The 23,049-nt window shown below is 36.9% G+C and overlaps 1 protein-coding gene across 1 annotated transcript in view; it reads left to right on the forward strand.

Moving 5' to 3' along the window:
• The first annotated feature begins 5,352 nt into the window (after positions 1-5,352).
• Positions 5,353-23,049, forward strand: part of Lrp1b (LDL receptor related protein 1B) — a 2,087,209-nt gene continuing 2,069,512 nt past the window's right edge. The window contains exon 1 of the mRNA XM_045147485.1: positions 5,353-5,547. Within this exon, the coding sequence (XP_045003420.1) occupies positions 5,373-5,547 (175 nt within the window). The 5' untranslated portion in view covers positions 5,353-5,372. The remainder of the gene's footprint in view (positions 5,548-23,049) is intronic.

Raw genomic sequence — 23,049 nt, forward strand, 5'->3', positions numbered from 1 at the left:
TAGGAAAACTGCCACAAGGCCATATGCAGTTTGCATGTTTCTCAAGACCACTGAGAAACCACCCTAGACATGGTCCAGCCAGTCAAGTGTCTGGAGAGGACAGCACACTTCCCTGCTGGACCACAAGTCTCTCAGGGTCAAAATGCACCAAAGCAATAAACCTTTTCTTTGTTATCTGACCTGAAACCTATGTGTCTTTACCTCAGAAGAGTGACAAGGACTTGGTGAATTTCTGTAGTTTCTGTTTTACCCACACATGAATCTCAGTATTACTAGTTGTGCCTTCTGATGACATAATTGAAAATCAAGAACAGGATTTGTATCTCCAGACTATATCATTGTTTGTATTAGGAAGCAGAATCCATAGGAAAAAAATAAAGGTGGTATATTTTAATATTACAAATTACCTGTTGATGTTGTGTGAATTAATAACAGTTTCTTTTCTAATGTTAAAAAGGTTATCCATAAGAATCAAAGAAAATTTAGGGGCAGGGACATGGCTCAGAAGTTAAAGGCACTTGCTTGAAAAGTTTTACATGGATTCCTCAGGTATCCATGTAAACCCAACTGTACAAAGTGGCGTATGTGTCTGGAGTTGGTTTGCAGTAGCAAGAGGTCCTTTGCACCTATAATCTCTCTCTCTGTCTCTCTCAAAATAATAGATAAAAGTAAGTTTAAAAAAGAATCAAGGAAAATATAAAATAATCTGATCATTCTAAAAACAATTGTTTTTTAAAAGCTATAATGGTGTATTAGTTAGAATTTCCACCATAATTATCTAAAAATGATTACAAATGATTGTAAAGGGAGATTTAGACAATAAAGAAGACAACCTTAATGTGACTGATAAACTTTGCTTTTCAGTGTACAATCTCTGAAGACTTACCCCAGTCAAAAATATGCAAAATATAGCACACTTTTGGAGAAAAACTAAGTATGTCAATAAATGGGTACAGTATATCAATATCACAAACTGCTAAGCAACATGAATCTGAAGCATTTAATAAGTGTATTGTCAAGAGTAAATATTTCAATTCAAAAGCATTGCTAATGTAAAAAAAAAAGTTTATTTAATATAGCTCTCTTCACCCTTTTTCTCTTTCTCTTGGTCCTCCTCCTCATCTTGTGTCTGCTGCTGCCTGGCAACTTGGCAACTTTTCTGCCTGGAAAGGGAGGGTAAGAAACTGAACATCCCTTGGAACAAGAGCTGCAGAAATCCCTAGCAACCCCTTTCAGACCAACCCCCCTGCACATACCTCCACAGAAGACAGACTAACAATCCCAGTGTGGTTATTCAAACCTCTGCTCAGTATCACTTATGACTCGGAGATAATCAACACATAAATTCTTACCATCAAAAATGAAAATCCAAGAAGCTCCAACAAAAATAATTAACTTAGCAAAAACAAAAGTGATGCTTAACATACAAAAAGTGTGGATCTAGTCATGAATATAAGATCACTGATGTGTGATAACTAATATTCACATGTTGGTTTAGATCAGCAAGCCATAAGGTTTGCTTATACTTTAATTTGTCACATTGAGAAATTGAATACTTTTCTATAGTTTGATTAATTAATTTATTTAACTTGTCAGTGTTAATAAAACTGATTAGAATGAACAAATTATAATGGACACTAAGAACAAACAAGATTTAAAAAGTTAATTTAGCTATTTTCTTTCCACTAATAGTATAGTTCATCAATATTCTTTTTCATGAAAGTATATATTATAGAGACATAAAAGTATCAAAGAAACATTTTTATGTTTTTGATTATCTTTATAATACATTAAAATGAGGTATTCATTCAAAACCTAAGAATAATTTATTAATTTAATTAGAGCTCAAATCTGTCTTAGAATTCTTCCTGTCTTCTTGAAAGCCACTCATAATATCTCCTTTGACAAAGTTATTAATTTCAGTTGATGTTTCTAGGAACGAATGTATAAAAATAGTTTCAGGAGCTGTGGAGAAGGCTCAGTGATCAAAAGTGTTTGCTTATAAGCCTGCCAGGCCAAATTCAGTTCCTCAGCACCCATCCACGTGAATACAGGCAGGCACAACATAGCTTAAGTACCTGTGATTACAATTATAGCAATGAAAGCCCGGTGTGGTGGTATACAACTTTAATCCCAGCAAGCAGGAGGCAAAGGTAGCCATGAGTTCAAGGCTACCCTGAGACTACATTGTGAATTCCACATCAGCTTGTACTAGAGTGAAACTCTACCTCAAAAAACAAACAAACAAACAACAACAAAAGAAACTATAGCAGTGAAGGTGGAGCCAGGAGATTACTGAAGCCCACAGGCTAACTAGAGTGGTACATGTAGTAACCAAACTTGAGAACTTGTCTGTAAAAATGAAAATCATTTGATATGTAACAGTCAATTTTATCCCTTCTCACTTCTATATTGACCAATTTTGGCTTAATGAATCACAATTGTTTTATTTTTAACCTGTTGTGTTTACATTATGGGTGTGTTGGTGTGTACATGAATCTGTGTCTTTTATTTGGAAGCTATGACTTCAGTGTTCCTTTTGACAAGCATCCTTTCATGTGTTATTCCAGTAAAGGTTATCTGTATACTCATCACACAGCTGTAGAGATTTGAAAGCATTTAGTCCTTTGTTAATCACTTGCTGTCTTACATTAAACTTCCAGTGCTCCCCCCCACCTTTGTTTTGTAGATGAGGCTTCATGTAAATGTGCTCCCAATGGCCAATGGAAATCCGACATAGTCAGCCAGAAAGTTTCCATGGTGCACTGGCCTCTATATGAGCAGGTGCCACATTTCTTGCATTACTTCAGAGCACTGTCTTTGAGTCATGGGCCACTCTTGACTGGTGGTTTGATTTACAATTATTTAAATATTCTTATTTTGTGGCTGGAGGGATGGCTTAGCAGTTAAGGTGCTTGTCTGCATAGCCATAGCACCCTGGTTTGATTCCCCAGGACCCACATAAGCCAAATGCACAAAGTGGTGCATGTGTCTGGAGCTACTTTGCAGTGGCCGGAGGCCCTGGAGTGTCCATTCTCTCTTTCTCACTCTTTCTTTCTCTCTCTCTCAAATAAGTAACTAAAATATTTTTTTAAAATCTTATTTTACTTTACTCTCCTATCCAGTGTGTGGGCTATGCAGTCTCCAGTTACTTCCATTCACAGAAGAGAAAAGTAGGGCAAGTGATCTGAGAGACTACATTGTTTATACTCTGTCTCCTGGATAAGACAGTCTGATTTTGAGGGAACACTACATATTTAGAATGCAATATATTTAGAATACCACATCTCCTGTGCTTTTACTTCTCTCATTATCTCCCCTGGCTCTTCCCATTTCAAGCTGAAAGTGACCTTAACAGTCACTGGACTGTAGAGGGGATGCCCCTGGTTTTCACCACTGTGCTCAATGCAGGGCAGTCGATCTGTGGATTGGCTGCTTTGCTCCAGCGTGTAATGTAAAGGGGAGGACACCAGCTACCAACATACGGGAGGAAGCGCCTGGTGTGTTTTGGCATGGCTTGTGAGGATTCTTAATTTTCTTGTAGATATGAATGGGAAGGGAATTTTCTCATTAGCAACCTCCCAGTTGACCACATAGACTCATGTAGGAAAAGTATCTACTCACTTTGTCCCAAGGAACAGGACACAGAAGTCTGTGTAGCCTTCAGAAAGAAAAAAATTGTTACTTTGCACCTCATTCAAAATCCTCATTCTTTGAACTTCATCACTTTTCCAAAGTTGGTAAATTTGTGATGGGAAATTAATAGGAAACAACGTTACACTGTTCATATTATATTATGAAACAGTAAGAGAAGTTTGGCAAATATTATATACAAGTAGAAAGGGAAAAGGCATACACCTTCAAGTTCTAGACATAATTATATGCTAGATTCTGAATGACTTGATTTATAATTAACATTTTACATGTGGAAATTTGAGCTCAAACTCATATTTTTAACCACAATAAGTAGAAAAGGCAACTTTTTCAGGTTCTGTCAGTGTTCTCCAGAGCTACTTCTACAGTCTCAATCTGGTCTGATTTTCGTGACTTCTATTTTAGAGCACCCCAAGATGGGTCAGTACTTTGCTCTCTTACTACCACTTGCTCATAATTCTAGCATGCAGCTATGTCAACGAGTACAATGCATGAAATGATATCTTTCTTTTGCTCTCAACTACCTTTATCCTTAGTTTGTTTTCTTTCTTAGTTTTCCTGCTCATTTCTTCTCATTTGAAAATATTAAATATATTTTCCAACTTGTACTTTAACAAAGTTACCATTGTTACTATGAAAGTCAGCCTTCAACTAGCATTTCAGTTTTACCTCCACAACCATTTGTGGATGGTGCATTAAAATGAAAGATGTTGAGGAGTTAAATGGTCACAACAACAACTTACACTATAGATACACATACATATACTTATATACATATACATTCCACTGATTCATCTTGATGTGGCTGAAAGTTTCAGAAAGTTCTCACACTGTCATCCCAAAGTAATAACAAACGTTCCCTTAAAACTGGTTTTAATAATTATAGTATTATTTTACATTCTGACTTTATCCTGGCTTGACTGTGTCCTGTGCCTCAGTAGCAGTTTTCATTCACCTTGCTTTTTTTAATTTTCTTTTTTAATGGTTACTGACTTTGGGGGTTTGGGTTTCTGCTGAGTCACTCGGTTTAGCATCTCTGTCCCCAGGTGCTACTCAGCATAAAAAGTTAAAAGTGCAGTTGGGGAAGCTTTGCAGTCTGCGTGGAGTGGCGGAAACCATTTCCCTCTGCGAGTAGGATTCTTGGCTTGTGAGCTCTGGAAGGAGGGAAGGCGTTGGATCCGCTGTGCGGGGAGGGAGCTAGGCCCTCAGCGGTCACCCTTCGCTGGCTGAGACCAGGGAGCATTCTAGGCGCCTGACTGGCTCGCTCCTGTGCCCGCGTCCCCCTCCTCCAAAGCCCCAAATCCCCTTAGATGCAACCCGGAGTTACTTTCCCTTCAAGGAGACTGACATAACTGTGATTTGTGGCGTTCTCCGTTGCGGCGGTATTTTCCTGTTGTGTTAAATGCCTCTCACTAAGGCATAGATGTGATTGATGTGAACGACGGAGACGGAGGGGTGTGCGGTGGCCTCGGCGATTAATCAGTGAATCCCCATCCGCTGGCATCCCTCACTGCCCCTCTTGCGTGATGTAAGATCAGACGTACCCTGCATTGAAAAGTCAAGACACAGAGCGCCTCGCTCGCTCGCTCTGCTCGCGCTCACACACGCTCCCTCCGCACGCGCGCATCCATCCCTCCACCTTGCACATCCTGCTCCAGGCAGGGGAAGGCGGACGAGCTGGACTCACTGAGCCGAAGAATTTCCAGTGACATTTGTAAATGACGCTGCTCCAACCCGGGCGCCGAGCCGCCGCGAGGCCGAGGGTGTCGCGGAGCCGTCCCCAGCGCAGGCTTCTCCACCGGGCCACCACCATGTCCGAGTGGCTCCTTGCCTTACTCACTCTCTCGGGATTATTGCCTGTCGCTAAGGTGCTGACCGCGGGAGCCAACCAAGGTAAGGTGAATGAGCCCCCATCTTTCTGTCCCCTTCCTCCTTTGGCTTTCCTGCTGGGCGATGCTGGCAGGTGAGTGAGTGGGAAACTTAAGTCTAGCAGCCCCTCTCCCTGGGACGGGTTGGCCGCTGTGTGCTGTCCTCTTGGGAGAGAGAGGTGCTGAGGGATTTCTGAGTCAAATGCCAGAGCCTTAGGCATCCCTACAGCTTTGGTTTGTTTTGTTCCTTTGGTCCTTGGCCGGTCCTGACTTTGTTTTCGGTGGGAGCTTTTGGACTTGGCTGTGGCTTGTACCCGCGCATCCTTAGCGCTGCAGATGCTGGAATCAGGATACATATTTCCGGGAGACTTCCCTCCGCGCTGACTCTCAGCTGCGAGCTTTTGGGGGCTCAGTTTGGTCTGTTTCAGGAGAGAGTCCTCCCTTAACTTAGCTCCTTGGTTAACTTCCTACCTGGTGCATGCAAAGATCTAGGGAAAAGGGTATGAGTTCACTCCAGCCTATCGCGTCTTGTTATCCCCTTAGCTGGCTGACTTAGGCGATATTTGCGTTGCCAGCAGACAAGCGCTCAAGTAGCTTCAGGGCGCACGCACCTGCTCGAACTTGGCTCTCTTGATTGGGAAGGTCTGTGACCCAGCACCAGAGTACCTTGCCAACCGCTAAGCTCCTTTCTCCAGCCTGGCGTTGCTCTTGCTTATCGCCAAGCATCTGGTGAATGGTAGAAGTTGAGAGGAGAAGGGTTGTGAGGCTCTAAGAGAGGAAGATTGGAATGATAATAAAACAGCATTCTGAAACTTTTGACCCTGGAGCCTGGAAATCCTGGGCCAGTTTAACAATTTTTGACAAGAGGTGCACGGGTTAAAAATGGGGAGAAAATAGATGAATACTTTGGATACTGATACTGGGCTTGGAATGGTTAACTGCTTAAAGTAAAATCAGAAGTATCATAGATATAGTCTATGTATTGTTTTTATCATGAAATGAGCTCATACTGACGAATACAGTTCAGCCTTTCAGCTTAATTATGAAAAATAGAAGAAAGAAACGAACAAAAAGTACCCAGTGACAAGCAAATAAGCCAGATTTTACATTAAGGGATTCAATGCTTTTGCTTATGTGAAACAAATTATGAAGTGACCAGAAATATTTGTCATTATAAGCAGGAACAGAGTGAGTTGTAGTGTTTCTGCTCAATCAACTAGGGGTAGCCAGGTTTCCATCTTCCAATCTTCCAGCAAATCTAGTCATTTCCTTTACCAGGAGTGGCACTGGTATAAGTTGCTTAGGAAAATCTCACAATTACCAGTGATAATCTTTTAAATATATCACTGGCACCTCATCTCAGCTTCTGAACTTGCTGAACTCACCTTGAAGCTACTGTTTGAATGTCTGAAAACCGTGCTGATAAAATGGGAGCACGTAGCTGTAACTTGAAATGATGATGGCTTTGATCTGGCACAGTTGCCTCTCAACCTTTCTCTGGAAGAACGTTTGAAGTTGGACTGGAGGAGAGAAGCAGAATGCAGCTGTGTGCTGGCAAAATAGAATGGCCCTGGCAGACTACAGCCACTGGCTCTGCCTGCAGAAGTTCCCAGTCCCCAGCAATTTGACCTCCTCCAGAGCTCAGTCCTCAGGGCTGTGTGTGTTTCTGTGAGGTCTTGCTGCTGCTACCAGCAAGGGAATGGACTCCTGAGGAGAATATTATGTGCAATAAAAAGTTAAATATAAACACTTCAGCTTTCTTGTGAGACAGGAAATTAACCTATAGGATGATTTTTAGTTCCAATTTAATTCCAAGAAGTAGAGAGACATGTAGGATGATGTACATAACTTGGAAAATAATTGTTAGTTTTCATAGTTTATTTCAATCTTGATTATATGTAAAAATCCTCATAAGAAATACTTTCTCATATAGTACATGCCAAAATAATGGTAGATCAGCACTTAACCACTATTATACATATTTAAGCCAAACCTCAAGATTTAGAACAGAATAGATATTGCCATAATTAGTTATAAAAAGTGAAAAGGTCATCCTCATATTTGAAAAAAGAAGAAAAAAGAAAGGAAAGAAGGAAGAAATAAATGAAGGAAGAAAGAAAGGAAGAAATCATCTTGTTAAAGGTTAGAAAAAGAAACTGCTGCTGCATTATGACAAACGTCCCCCACTGAAGTGCTGGAAGTGAAAGATGTGGGAATATAGACTCAGAAAGAGGTTAATGAGATGTAACTTTCTTCAAGCTCATGCCAATGGTCCTTGAAGAGTGAAAGAGTCATGTGAAAACACCGGTGAGTTTACAGTGCAAGAACTAGCTGCATCTCTCCAAATCCTTAGAGAGGAGTACTGAGTATCTTCTTACCCTTCATGGACTAGCTAGAGGATGTTGCTGTTGCTCTTAGTATGCATTCTTCCCTATGTAAGTTTGTGAGTCAATGCCAAAACATTTTGTAAATAGAAAATTACTTGAAACTAACTTGTATGTTTTGGGTTGAGCCCATACATACCACTTGTTCATTAATTGCATGTGGTTTAGCTAGTGTATGTTGCTTTTCACAGAAAGTAATGCATATTTCAATTCTCATTAGATTCAGCCACAACTGGGAAATGAAATGTGCTGTAACTCTTAACAAAAGCAGAGGATAATCACTAAAGATCAACCGATTTATCATATATTACAATAATACATTATATTAAAGTATTACTTGCTAAGGCTTAAGACTTAGAAAATAAGCATTTTAGAAATATATCAACTTCTCTGAAAAGGGATAAGGAAAACTACATATTGTCTACACTGTTTCAAATACTTGGGCCAAATAAGATGTGAAGACCAATGCTCAAAAAACTTCAGTTCGTCTGCTACTGTCATGTTACTCTGTCTCTGTTTAAGACCAGGTAATCATGGTGACAGCATGGGTGCTGCAGTTTTCTTCTTCCTTCTCTCAAAGAAGGAAGCACTGCAGTTCTTGACGCCTTACATTTGTTTACACACTATGAGAGTTTTCCTTTGAAGACACTTCTATCCTGAGTGTGTTTCCTCTCCATCCCCCAAATTTAAAATGATATTGCCTAATATGCAACAGAGCCAATGAGAACCTGAAGAAAACAGTAAATGTGTTAGAAAAGTAAGAAAGCATTTCAGAAAAAAAAGGATAAAAAGGTTTAAAAGTGAAAAAGATTGTAAAATATGAACTGAGGAAGAGGATGAACCCACATCAGGGCTTATTTTCAAAGAAATTAACCTCTCTGAAGCCAAACTAATGATTTGTTTTTCTTCATTATTACACTGATTTTTTTTTTTTCTTTACTTCATTTGGCTTTTTTAAAGCAAGGTTTCATGGACTACAGTCTGGCCTTGAACTCCTGACCTTCCTAACTCTGCCCCCCGAATTCAGGAATTATAGGCATGTACCACCAAATCTGCAAAAATTATAGTCTTAAAATAAATGTTTTTTTTTTCTTATAACTGCATAATAAATACCTTATGGAAATATTTGTACTTTAAAAGTAATTTAAAGAAACTTTTAACAACCTGATTATAGATGTAATTATAATTTGGCATGGGGAGAAATATGAGAATATGAACAAAATGATTAGAGACTCTAGAATTATTAAGAAGAGGGTGTTATTGTTTATATTTAAGTGAATATGAAAGATCTTATGGTAGTTCATGAATGGATAACTTTATAACTTTAGCCATAGGTTGATACTTTGTATATGCTACTTATCTTTCAAGGTAGAGATATTGTCAATTTCTTGCCAGAGCCTAGAGCATGCCATAAAGATAAACTCCATTTAATGTTACTTGAAGGGAAAATGATTTAGTCTTCTGTATGAAGGGTAATGTTGCAGGACCTCCATATCGGCTTTTCAGTTCATCTATTAATATGACCTTCATCATGTTTACACTATCATCTTTATATTTCTAAAGTTTACTTTTATGTCTTATATGAAATGTACCCGGATATTTTTTACCCCTACCTCATTCTAGGGATTTTGTGTAGGAAAGGGTACCTGTCAGACACTGGTACTACTCTATCTTCCATAGCCATCTGTCAAAACAATTATTTTACAAAGGAAAAACTTGTCTTCATACTAGATGGATCCATTCAAAGCAAGTAAGATTAATACTAAAATTTAAGCATGGTTATACCAACATCACATCATCAGTCAAATGAATGTCGCAATAAGTGGAACACATTCAGATGTTAAATTCATGTTTATAGCTTGCTCAATACAGTACTTTCTTTAAATGTCTACAGAAAAATATTCCTCTGGCTTAAAAATTAATTACAACTTTTATTAATAAAACTTTCATTTTTATTAACTATATATGAAATATGTACAGTTTTTATTACTGTCTTTCTGAAAAAATATGACCAAAAAAACCCCAGTGAGAAACCCTATGCTGAGTACTTGCTTGTGAAGTACCTATTTAGAATGCATCTGAAACATCTTAAATTATTTCTATAAAGTAAGAATGGTAAAGAAAAGTGAAAGCAAAAACTTGCACAGACTTATGATGAGTTAATGAGAATATAGGCATGGGAAAACTTCCAAAGTTTAGATAGTACAGAAAATTTTCTTAAACTTCCAGAAGAAAGTGTAGCTCAACCAAATTTAACTTACAAATAATGACAAAATTAGCAAGAATCTGATGCACCAAGAAAATAAATAAGTAAGGGTTGGTTTTATATATTCTTTAAGGGTGGGGGGTAAAATTATTCTGACCAAACACACATAAAAGTGCTATTGCCCACTCTTATCTGCTTTGTGAAGCTGATCTTGATTTTCAAGTGAATTGCTTATCCCAAATTTAGCTTACAGACATAGAGAGGACTTCTCAGCCCTGTGGTCTACAGATTTGAGAAAATTTGCCAGTCCAGTTATATAGAAAGAAAAAAAAAATAGTTTTAGTTTCCCAGGAGAATCTTCTCGTATTTAAATACTAAATAATGGAAAATATGGAATGATCTGTAAAATCATTTGATTAAAATTATTCTTTGATGAACTCTCGTCTGTGCCAATAATTTTATTTACCTGAATAACTTTTTTTGTTTTTCAAATTGTCAGGCTTACAATAGTATTGAGTTCTGGCTATTCTATGCTTTCTCATAAAGTAACCTTCCCTTGTACTTGGTAATTTCGCCATGCACAAAGGAACCTTCCACCTTAGGAAGAAGAACGCCACCTTCAGAAGGTTCTGTTATGCGTGAGAACAAATATACTTGGACCTGCGAACTTCACATGCTCCTACTATAGAGAGTATTCTTACATGAGTTGTCTTCACAAGTTTAGACTTACATTTTCCTTTCATATATGATTTTATGCCCTCCTTTACCCTCTGTCATAACAACAACAAGTTAGAGCATATATATTATTTATTGCTATATTCTGGAATTGGAGGTATTAAAATTTAGTTCACTTTTTTTTTTTTTCTTGTCTCACTGTAGCCTAGGTTGACCTGGAATTCACTATGTAGTCTCAAGGTAGCCTCAGACTCATGGAGATCCTCCTACCTCTTAGTTCTCCTTTCTATTCCTCCGTCTCACTTTCTTTTCTCTCTCTGACCTCTTTCTGTTCACCTATCTCTGTGCCTTTCTCCTTTCTGCTCTCCCTATTCTTGCCCCCTTTTTTCTCTTATTGGTTCAACTACATACTGATAAACCCAATATATTTGGCAGTGTTTCCTAACAAAGCTAGTTGGTGACGTTGACTAAAGCCTAAATGAAAAGAAAAACTATCAGATAACTGGCATAACATGAAGTTGTTGAATAATGGTGGATTTCTTCTCAAATTTTCCAAAATAAGCCAAAAATCCAACAATTTTTTTCCACAGGTGTTTTTACCTACAGAATTAATCACTTTGATTACTGTATTCTTACTATTGGATTTTTGGTATAATTTTATTCTCTGACATAAGACTAAGACAGTCATGTGTGCAAGAACATTTCTATTTACATATGGATAAGATATGTATTTTTAAGTAATATTTATTTAAATAATTGATTATGCATTTATTTGTCAGAGAAAGATGGAGGGAAGGAAAGTGGGAGGGAGGGAGGGAGAGAGAAAATGGGCACACCAGGTCCTCTAGCCACTGCAAAGGAACTCCAGATGTGTGTGCCTCCTTGTGCATCTGGCTAACATGGTTCCTGGGGGATTGAACTTGGGTCCTTTGGCTCTGCAGGCAAACACCTTAACCATTAAACCATCCCTCCAGCCTAGTACCTATATTTTTTAGAGAAGAAAAGGTAATGTTCTTTGACAAAGTACATTTTCACATGCTGTTTCTTCTAACTTTAAGAGAAAAGAAAATAAAAACTTTTAGAATAAGATAGGGCATGTTGCCTTGCTAAGACACCTGCATTACATTTTATCTCAAAGTGTATTCTTATTAACAGCCAGACGTCTATTTCCTGAGTTGCATGTACCTCATTGTCCTGACTGGCTTAGCCTTCACACCAAAGGCAGGTATTGTTGAAACATGACCTCATTTTAGTAGAAAGAATGCATTTCTTCTTTAGGTAAGATCAAGGTACCACAGATCGTCTCTTGTTTTATTCTTACCATCAATAGGACAGTCCTTCATAACTTTCTATGTTGCATTGACATCCTTCAAGGCTTGAGACAGCTTAACTTTAGAAATCCAAATGCATAATTCCTTAAGAATTTTTCTACCGCTGAGTTATTCTTTAATGACAATTTATCATTATAGCCTTTTCTTCTATATGTGAGCAAAGAGAACAGAAAATAAGGGAGGGGGAGCAGAGGAGAAGTAATGAAACTTAGTGATGGTTTATTTGAGATTTCCTAAGGTATATTTAGGTATTTGTGAAAAAGAAAAATTGTAGGCACAGTGCTGAAAACAGACATGTTTAGAAAGATCTACTTCCTTAGAAATTATGATGTATAAAGACAGAAAGGACAAAGATTCTAAGAGAACTTTAGCATTTACAAAATTCACTGCCTCTACTAACAGAGATCTAATATCTGAGGTAATTAGGAATCAGGCACTTTTACTCAAACTTCAGTTCTAGAGATTTAAAAACTGGGATTTTAGACTAAGACATGTGCATTTCCAAAAGCTTTTACTTTGAGTAGTATATATATTTTTGGTATAAAAATACTGAAAGAGCAAGTATTCTTTATTAAAACATGCTAGTTTATTCAACTCAACTCAGAATTTAAGACATTTTTCTCATGAAGCTATGAAAATCCAATAATGACATTAGCTCATTGATGAGATTCTTGCCTCATGAGGTGAAATAATTATGGAATGTTGTCTTTGGGCTTCCATATTCTGGAGAATTTGATTAATAATAAAATCTGAATTGCATGGATTTATGAACTCAATATTTGAGCATTTTCATTGTAACACAAAAGCTAGTAGCTCACCTAGCATAAATGGCTTACAGCACATGGGTACACCTTATGTTAGTTGTGGGAAATATAGCGACTTTCTCAATTTATGTAACACCAAATGATGACAGCTATGAACTTTAACTTTTTAATCTGTCCATTATAATTTTACACTATTCTGTTTGCCCTACTTGAGTAAAATTTCCTACTTTAACTAGCTGAATTATCTTTTCAAATATTACAAAACGAATTCTGATAACCAGAAATCAAAAGAAAAAAATCTTAGCACATTTTCAACTCCTTTTGCTGCTCCCCTTGCTCTGAGAACAAAAGGCAGTGAAGCATGAGAGGCTTTTATTTTATGTGTGCTTAACCTGTAAAAACACCTCTTGAGTTTTACAGAATATTGTTCAAATTCCGAAAAATAAAATATTGCAGTATTTCTAAACACCTTCTATAAGGTATATATAATATTTGTGAAAACATATTGCATCCTAAGTAATACAACATAAATATTTATTAATTAATTATAGTCACTGATATTAAGAGATCATGAGAGGAAATATTTTGTAGTCTAGAAAGAAAATTTCCATGCAAACCTTTAAGAAAATATCAATTTGTCTTGTGTGTTTGTGAAAAAAATATGTTCAGCAGACAGAAGGATAGGGAAAGCCATTTTTATGGTAAAGTAGGTCATGTAAGGCATTCCAGTAAAGGTGAGATGTGAGTTTCTTACTGATTATAGCAAGTAGTAATTAGAGGCATAGTGAAAAGTAACATGGTAGAATTTATTTTTTAAAGAGATTATGGTTGCTGATAAGTCAAAGATAAAAAGGAGCATTATGATTTCTGTTAATAGGGTACTTGAAACCATCCTGAATAAAACAATGCTGGCATGAATAAAATGGTAGCAATGGAGATGTGATCAAGCTAGAACATAAATTTACAGATTTTACTGAGGAAGATTCTTTCTAGGAATGAATATAGCACTGTCAATCCATTAAGAAGAAGGTCATGCATGAGGTATACCCTCCAAACTTAATCTTCGGATGTAAGAATAACCTTTTACACCAACTGACGCCTAGTTTAGATTACGTAAAAATGGGTGTTTTCTACTTTGCAACAAGACTTATCGATTTATATAAAATATAATTCAAAGTGTCACAAACATAACTATTGTATATTGGCCTTACTCTTATATGATTTTTCACTCATATTTCAAAGATATTAATATATCTAATTCTATGTTTATCCATATAGCACCTATAACTTGTAAATAATGAGAGTCTGACTCACAGTGTTTTTTGGGGGGGTTCAATTTAAGTAATATGATGAAGTACATTAAGAACATTCTAAGCATTAGCAAACATACAACAATCATTTTACTGTTATTTCTACCAATTTTTAACATTATTGAAGCAAAGGAACAGAAATTAGCCTATAGAGGCTCATTTATGCATTCTTCTTGCAGAAAGTTTCACTTTTTTTTAAACAAGAGCTCCTTTGCAGTCATACGTAAAACTTTGATATGATTGAGAAGAATTTGTACTGACAGTGAAGTTCCCAGTTATGAATATTTGATGAGTTTTGCAAGGAAAGAAATTGTAAGACAGGTAGTATTCACTGCACTTTTCTTCTCTTAATATTTCAAAAACAAAACAAATAAAAATCCCAAGACTATAGAAGGAAGTGGTCCTGAAAGCAGACACTAAACAATTTACCAGGTCAGGGGAAGGTATCAGGAACCTATTTATAGTATACTGGTATCCTTTTAGTCTATTAGAGGCAGGGGATTATGGCCCTGGGTGTATCCTTCTGTCCATTGTGCCAGTACTGGGGTTCCTGATATGTTAGCCTCAGTGTGACGGTGTGTAGACCTGGAGATGAAACCTCTAAGCTAAAATAAGGTCAAGCAATAGAAACACTATTCAGCTACTGAATTACTTTGGGTTTTAAAGAAGACTTGCTTGTGGTGATAGAACAAACACTTTGGTTTATTTGGCTTTATTTTTCTTTTCTGTCTTGTGTGTTTGTGAAAGAAATATGTTTAGATTTGTTTAAGAACAAAATAGTGTGAGTAGAAGATTATGAGAAAGGAGAGAGTTTTATAAAATCCCCTGAAAGGGGGAAAAAAAGTGCATAGCATGAAGTTTCTGTGAGACAGAATAAGAATGCAATCAGTGTTTAAAGGAATTAACATCCTTATCAAGCTGGTTGAGCTACATTAGATCCTAAGGGTTTTAAAGGCTCTTTTGAGAGTTGGTACGTTCATAGTTTTATCACTGTTTTCTTTCTTTCTTTTTTTCTTTCTTTCTTTCTTTCTTTCTTTCTTTCTTTCTTTCTTTCTTTCGTTCGTTCGTTCTTTCTTTCGTTCTTTCTTCCTCTCTCCCTCTCCCTGTCCCCGCCCTCTCTCTCTCTCTCTCTCTCTCTCACACACACAGGTAAATTCCCTTTTAAAATTGATGTGAAAATTAGCATTCCAAAATAACAGCACCAGAGAAGCAGCTAAGTTCACAAAATATTTAACTGAATTTCTTTCTAGATTTCAAAGATTGTCTAAATAGGGCTACATAATTTTGGTATAAAGTGTATGTTCAACTCTTTTAAACCTCAGCTTAGAGTGGCTATTCAACTCTTTTAAACACTTTACTACATGCTGAATGTCCAGCAGCAGTATGAGAGAAATATGTTACCTCATCCAGAGACATTACCTTAGAAATCCTATATGACCAATAATGGTGATGTATAAAAACATGACCTGAATTCTGAGTTTTCAAATGTTCTATGTCTTTAAATTAAAGGGGAGACATATACTAAGCTCAAGAATATAAAGGTTTAGAAATGTCTAAATTAAATTTTGAAGCAAAGGATCTCTACCAATTTATTGTGTAAAGACAGTGCCTGTAAGATTAGCAAATATTTCATGTTTAGTCCCTTTTGCATCCTATTATTAAATGCCTTTTGGAAAATTTGGCTCCAAAAATTTGTACTAAAATTAACAATGTGCTTTGAAATAAGTTAAATGTGAAATATTCAACAAATTTTATTAAGTTTTATAGTGACTAAACCAAATAAAATTCAAGGCTAGGAGATTTTGCCTCAATATTTAATTTGGGGGTTACTGTCACTTTGCTTACTGTATATTTTATCAGACAGGTGTCAAAAACTTTGGATATCAATTAATATGAGTAATTGAAAAGAGCAGGAAGGGAAGGGTTACATGTATGCTTGTGAGTACAAGCTATAATTGATGCTCCAAGACCAGAACTCTGCTCATATCACACAGAGGTCTGTTGAAGACTTTTTTCTTTCTTTCTTAAGGAGAGTACTGTGGGAAAAGATTCAAAATGAATATAAGGGGGTTGTTTATATTTTAGGTAAAATTAAAAATAAATAGTGACTACATGCTCAGAATAAAAAGCATCTGGGCTGGCAAGGTTGTGACCCCTTGGAACAGAACTTAAACTTCATGTAAACAGCCACAAAAAAGTAAACAAAGACCATTCAGATAATAGTTAAGCTGGCTAGACACCTGAAAAATCTAACAGTAGCTTCAAAATCACTTAAGTCAAAAATAAACTCTCAAAGACTGAAGCTACTTGAGTTCACCAAGAATTCGAGATGGATGCCAAGGAGGATTAGTGAAGCTTCTTCCTGTGAAACACAGCAGTAAAGGCTCAACTGCCACTGTGAGAACTTAGGCTAGAGAACTGCTCTATGTGCGTGGGACTCTGTCTATAATAAGAATACCATTTTTTCAGAAAGGAAGAGATCATAGGAAGGAACCTGAGGCAGCTGATCTTCTCTCGCTCCTGCAAGCAAAATGATTGGCAGTGTTTCCTCACAGTATTGCAGAGGAATATAAGGTTGGCTTTATTCCTGAGATTCAAAGATTCAGAGTTAAGGTCTTCTTGAATTTCTTTGCTTATCATGTTAAGCACCAGCCTTCAGATATATTTACTGACCTTTAGATATTAAAGGGCAATATATAGGGCATGTTTCACAAACACAATGTGTAACCAGGCTAGTGAGAAAGTGCTCTGGGTGACATGTAAATAAGAACCAGCAAGCTCACAGTCCAAAGAGGCAGCTAATGATATTCATTTTAAGCTTATTCTAGCCTAAGTATCCATAGCTTTGAATAATTCAAGAGGGGTAAGATGTCTTGAATTTTTCTGGAAAAAAATCTATAAGTTTTAAATATTTTTAAATCAAGAGAAAATGTAGCAAATATATTCATGCAGCAAATAACATGTTGATGGCATAAAGGAATGCTTGTGGATTCAACACTGAAACAGAGAGATTGTGACCTGCTATTGGACCCCTACATTGCAGACACAAGAATGTAGGCTGGACAATGATGGTATAAATTACAGCTAAAGAGCCCAGCATTATTATGAAGGCATTTGTGTTGAGAGCCTGAGTTTGGCAAGAATAATATCAAAGATGATTCTTTGTTGTTGTTTTTGTTTTTTGAGGTAGGGTCTCACTGGAGCCAAAGATGGCCTGGAATTCATGACATAGACACATGTTGGACTCGAACTTTCCACGATCCTTCTACCTCTGATTCCCAAGTGCTGGGAATAAAGGTGTGTGTCACTACACATGGCATGAATATCAAAGATTCTTTTTATTAAGATTTATTTTTTATTTATTTATTAGACAAAGAGAGAGAGAGAGAGAGAGAGGGAGAGAATGGGTGCATCAGGGCCTCTAGCCATTGCAAACGAACTCCAGATGCATGTGCCTCCTTGTGCATCTGGTTTATGTGGGACCTGGAGAATTGAATCTGGGTCCTTAGGCTTTCCAGGAAAGTGCTTTAACCGCTAAGTCATCCTTCCAGCCCTCAAAGATGTTTTAATAGTGCCCCAGGTTCTGCCTTCCTGGCTTCTCCTCCTCTGATGGCCGTAAAGCAGAAAAACAGGGTTAGAAAACAGGAGTGAAAAATGTGCTATGATCTAGAAGTGGGTTTATGATAGTAGACCCAATTGTGATTTATGAACATATGAATGAAAGTCATCTAAGAAGCAGAATCATTAATAATGGTTAGGGGATGTGAAGAGATTACAATCTTTTTTAGCACTCTAGTGTCCTCATAAAAATATTCTGTGAAAATAACAGCCACATGATAGAAAGCAATATTATTTTGTCATGGTGTAGAGATCATTATTGAAAGTTGGAATAGAAAGAGGAAGAGACCAAAAGGGGGTAGAAGAAAAAGGCTATGCTTAGAGATGAAGATGAGAAAGGATCCTATTGGGGATAACCTTATCATGCTGATGCACAGATGATGGGCTTGTCTGCAGGCTGGGTTTCATTGTCCCTTCCTTTGGGCATCTGTTCCTTGACAAGGGCCAGCAGCTCTTCTAGTACTGCACTTGGCCTTAGATTCCATGCCTGTCTTCTTCATGAGAATGAGTCTAGCCAAAACAATTCTTTGAAACTGGTCTTTATTTCATGTTTTTTTTTTTAATTTTAAAATGCTTTTTGGTTTAGAGAATTATGAGAGTTTTAGAAATCCTTTAACCTTGTACTAACACATCACATTTTTACTATATAGTAATGACAAATATAACTGATATAAGAAGTGCTATGAATTAAAGTACAAACCTTATCCAGATTTTAGAAGTGTTTCTATAAAAATATTCAATATACAATCTAGACTTAATATGCATTATGTCCATGTATTCCTCCTGTCTGTCTCTCTTTCTCTTGGTTACTTTCTTACTCTGGGTTTACTAGAAGACTAGTAGTCAGATCTTTTGTAAAATTTCCCACAGTTTAGTTTTGCTTGATATATTTCATGATGTATTGCAGATTATGATTTTGTAACAGAAGCAGTTCTTAACATATACCCTCTTCCCTCCTCAACATGCAACCACAGGAGTCATATGTATCAAGCCTCATAAATGATCTTTTGGGTTAATTGGCAATTTGTTCATCCATTTTTACAATTATTATCAGGATTATTTTGCCAAGGAGAGCAGTTTCTACCCTCTAAATTTTATTTAGACTCATAAAGACTCACAGATATTTATTTACTTTTATCTTTTATAATCTAGTACTACCATTATTAATTTTCTTTTTCATGTTATTCAAACTTTGACCATTAGCAGCTCATTGAGGATAGCTTCTGAAGTTTTAAACATACATATCATGTTCATTTTGAGAATCATTTACTTTTAAATTCCACTAAATACACCACAGACATCATGCATTTTCCTTGTCCCTACTATAGAAGCAAATACTTTTGCCTGAGTTTCACAGGCTGTTGAATCTTCCTAGACCTTTCTCTAGATTCACCTACTTTAGTGGCATAGGTTGTTGACAAGTCATTGCAAAAACAATTGTTCTGCTGATGTGTTCTAGTGTCATAAGTCATTTGGCTTACCTTTTTATGCCAATGTTTTCATAGTAATGATAAACATCAAAAATGTAAATCAGTGTGATGATAGAACATAATTGATAAGACATTCAAAACCACTGTATATAAAGATTTTATGGAAAACTATGAGTAAATTTAATTTAAAAATGAGTTAAAATTTCTTGTGTTGTCAAGAGATTTAGGAAAACTGGCTTAATATAAAAATCTCCACACTTAAGGAGCTGATAGTTTAATTCAGACAAGAGTCATTGCATAGAAATAATCAAGTCACAAACACACACACACACACACACACACACACACACACAGTCTTGTAGGTGGGTGATAAATAACATTGTATATGCCAGAGACAGTAAATGGATTTGATATTCTAGACTAATCTTGACCAATTGAACATGGCCATGCAGACTATTACAGAGATTTCACAGCCACAACTGATTTCATTAGAAAGTGCACAATGATCAACTGATGATGTTTTCTGCAATTATAGTTGATAGACATGTGTGAATTTTATCATCTGCCCTACTTGCCATTTCTGATTTAGTTAGCATTCAAAGAGTCTCTGGCAATTGTTATTAAAACCGTTGTGCCTGCAGTGGTTCAGACTCGCCCTCATAAAGGGACTAGTACAATCCCAGCTAATGAGACAAGCACAATATTGTATGTAAAGATATATCAAAAACCTTAAAAGGTCATTTATTTGATGTTTGCATTTTTTATTTCTTTTGATTTTCATTATTTCGCTTCCTGCATGGAGTCAATATTATAGTTTTGTTATTGTTGTTGTTTGTATGTTTTTAGTTTGTTTGTCTGTCTGTCTTGAACATTGGTTCATGAAATGTTGTCCTCAGTATTCATTCCCAGCTTTTTCTCAATTTGGAAGCTGTGCTTTTGAACATGTGAGAGCCAAAAAGCACTTCACTCTTTCCAGACCTTGGTTCATCTTAGATACTTGCACATAGTCAGTGTTAATAGGGTATTGTTTAAACAACAAAAATGAAGGATTACTCATATGACCATTGGTTTAACTTCTGATAAGAGCTGTTGTAAAAGTAGTGAAAAGGGAGAGCTAGTTGAAAAGTAATACAACACCCATATTGAATTTTTAACAACTTAATACATTTCAGGAAGGAATCCATCTGAAAGGCATTATGGTTTGCTGAGAAAAGCTGTACACTGGGAACGGGAAAAGTGGGCTGCATTCCCAGCTCTGCATCTGACTCACTCTTTGTCCTTGGGCAAGTCACTTGGGCTGCCTGTGTGCCTACTTCCTGCCTGGTAAAATAAGTAGAATAAAGCATAATGACTCCCACCTCAACAAGATGTGTTGTGGTTGTATTCTGAATGTGATCACTGAGGAAAATCGTTCTCCAAACTGTTAATTTTTCTAAATTTTATTTTATTATTTTATTTATTTATTTGAGAAAGGGAGAGAGAGAGACAGATAAACGCCAGACAGAAGTGCTACCTTGTGCATCTGGCTTACTGGGGAATCAAACCTGGGTCCCTAGGCTTCACAGGCAAGTGCCTTAACCACTAAGCTATCTTTCCAGCCCTAGGATTCTTGACAGACTTACTCTTTTTTTTTTTTTTTTTTTTTTTTTCCCAAGGTAGGGTCTCTCTCTGGCCCAGGCTGACCTGGAATTCATTCATTATGTGGTCTCAGGGTGGCCTCAAACTTACAACAATCCTCCTACCTCTGCCTCCCGAGTACTGGGATTAAAGGTGTGCACAACCATGCCTGTTGAGACTTATTCTTAATAGAATCTAGTTGGAATCAAATTTTTAGCATGAAGATTAATTCATAATTAACCTTAGTAGATCCCCTTCAACTTTAATTTGCATTGCATTTCATTGTATTATGCATCACTTTCATGTTAATATACCTGTTGTTTAGAAGAAAGAATTGCATGTCCATGGGAGCAAAGGTGCTGTTGCCTCTGTCTACCTGGGTGCTAACTCAGGACTCCAGAAGAGCTCCAGAAGATCAGAATAAAGAATCTAGGGAGGAGAATTTCACAACTGAAAAAACAAACAAACAAAAAGAAAACTAGAGAACATTGTCTTTTGTCTTTTAATGGTTTCAAAATGTTTTTGATGCTTTCAGACACAAGGAAAGTTTAAGATAGAAAATCACAGTGATGTCATAGGATAGATAATCCTATGTTCAAATACCTTCCCTAATTCCTCTAGACACAATGATCATATCTTTATTTTTCTTCCTCCATTTTTAATTTTTTTTAATTTTTATTTATTTATTTGAGAATGACAGAGAAAGAAAGAGGCAGACACACACACACACACACACAGAGAGAGAGAGAGAGAGAGAGAGAGAGAGAGAGAGAGAGAGAGAGAGAGGGAGGGAGGGAGAAAATGGGCACACCAGGGCTTTGAGCCAATGCAAACGAACTCTAGACGCCTGTGCCCCCTTGTGCATCTGGCTAACGTGGGTCCTGGGGAATCAAGCCATGAACCTAGATTGTTAGGCTTCACAGGCAAGTGCTTAACTACTAAGCAATCTCTCCAGCCCTCTTCCTTTATTTTTTTATCTTGTTGAATCTGTTTTCATTCCTCCAGTTTCACCTAAATGTCTTTATTAGTTTTGTTCAAAGTCATGTTTTGAATTCATGCTGAATCTTGATCATGCATTATTAAGTTGTCATGTTTCCTAATTTTTCTTTTGTGTTTTGCATTCCTTTTTATGATAGAACATGATTAGAAGTAATTAATCCTTGATATCATATTTTATATTATGCATTTTTGTTTTTCTCCAATACTTCATGTGCTCCTCTAATTTCTGTATTTTCTATAAACTATATGTCTGACTATTAGGATAAAACAAGTTTGTATTGGACATCTCTGGACAGAATATTCCCTGGGTGGTGATAGGAATTTGTAGTTTAATGACTGTGATTTGAGGTACATGTATCCACAATACAGGACTTGGTGCAGTTGCTTATGCTGGGAAGGCACTCCTGCACAGTGGCTCATCTCCTGCTGCAGTGATCGTTGGTGATGCATCACTGGGATGGAAAAGACTGCACTTGTTAGTGTCATGACTCTACTTTATCTCTCTTCAAGTACAAATTGTCTATACTTGTAAAGTAGAGAGAATGAAAATCACTACATAGGATACTTCAGAGGTCTTGAAAAAATATCTGTTGGGTACTGTACTCATGTCAGAAATGTAAATAACACAAGATTGTTATTACTTTTAGTGAAAATTTCTGTTTCTCTTTCATTTTTTATAGAGAAAGATTTTTTTTAAAAAAATTATTATTATTTTTATTTTAGAGAAAGCAGAGGTAGAGGGAGAGAGAAAGAGAACTGGCATGCCAGGGCCTCAGCCCCTGAAATTGAACTCCAAACACTTGCACCACATAGTGGGCATATGTAATCTTGCACTGGCCTCATCTTTGTGTGTCTGGCTTACATGCCATCTGGAGAGCTGAACATGGGTCCTTAGGCTTCACAGGCAAGCACTTTTAACACATAAGCCATCTCTCCAGGCCAATTTCTGTTTATTTAAGAGTATTAATTTCTTATATAGCATTGCATGATGAAAAGGTATAAGATTCACATTCTGACTTCTGGCCAAGATGGCGACCACCTAGCTGTGCTGCAAATCCTGGGGAAAGATAAGCAAGACATTAAGGTTCTTCTGGGTCTTCTTGTCAGTGGGAGGGCTCAGAAGTGGGGGAAACAGGGAATTGCGCATCCCCTTGGGGGCGGGTAGAATACCTATTCCATCAAATAGCTGGGCG

Source organism: Jaculus jaculus, chromosome 4 (genome assembly GCF_020740685.1).
Source record: "Jaculus jaculus isolate mJacJac1 chromosome 4, mJacJac1.mat.Y.cur, whole genome shotgun sequence".
Taxonomy (NCBI): domain Eukaryota; kingdom Metazoa; phylum Chordata; class Mammalia; order Rodentia; family Dipodidae; genus Jaculus; species Jaculus jaculus.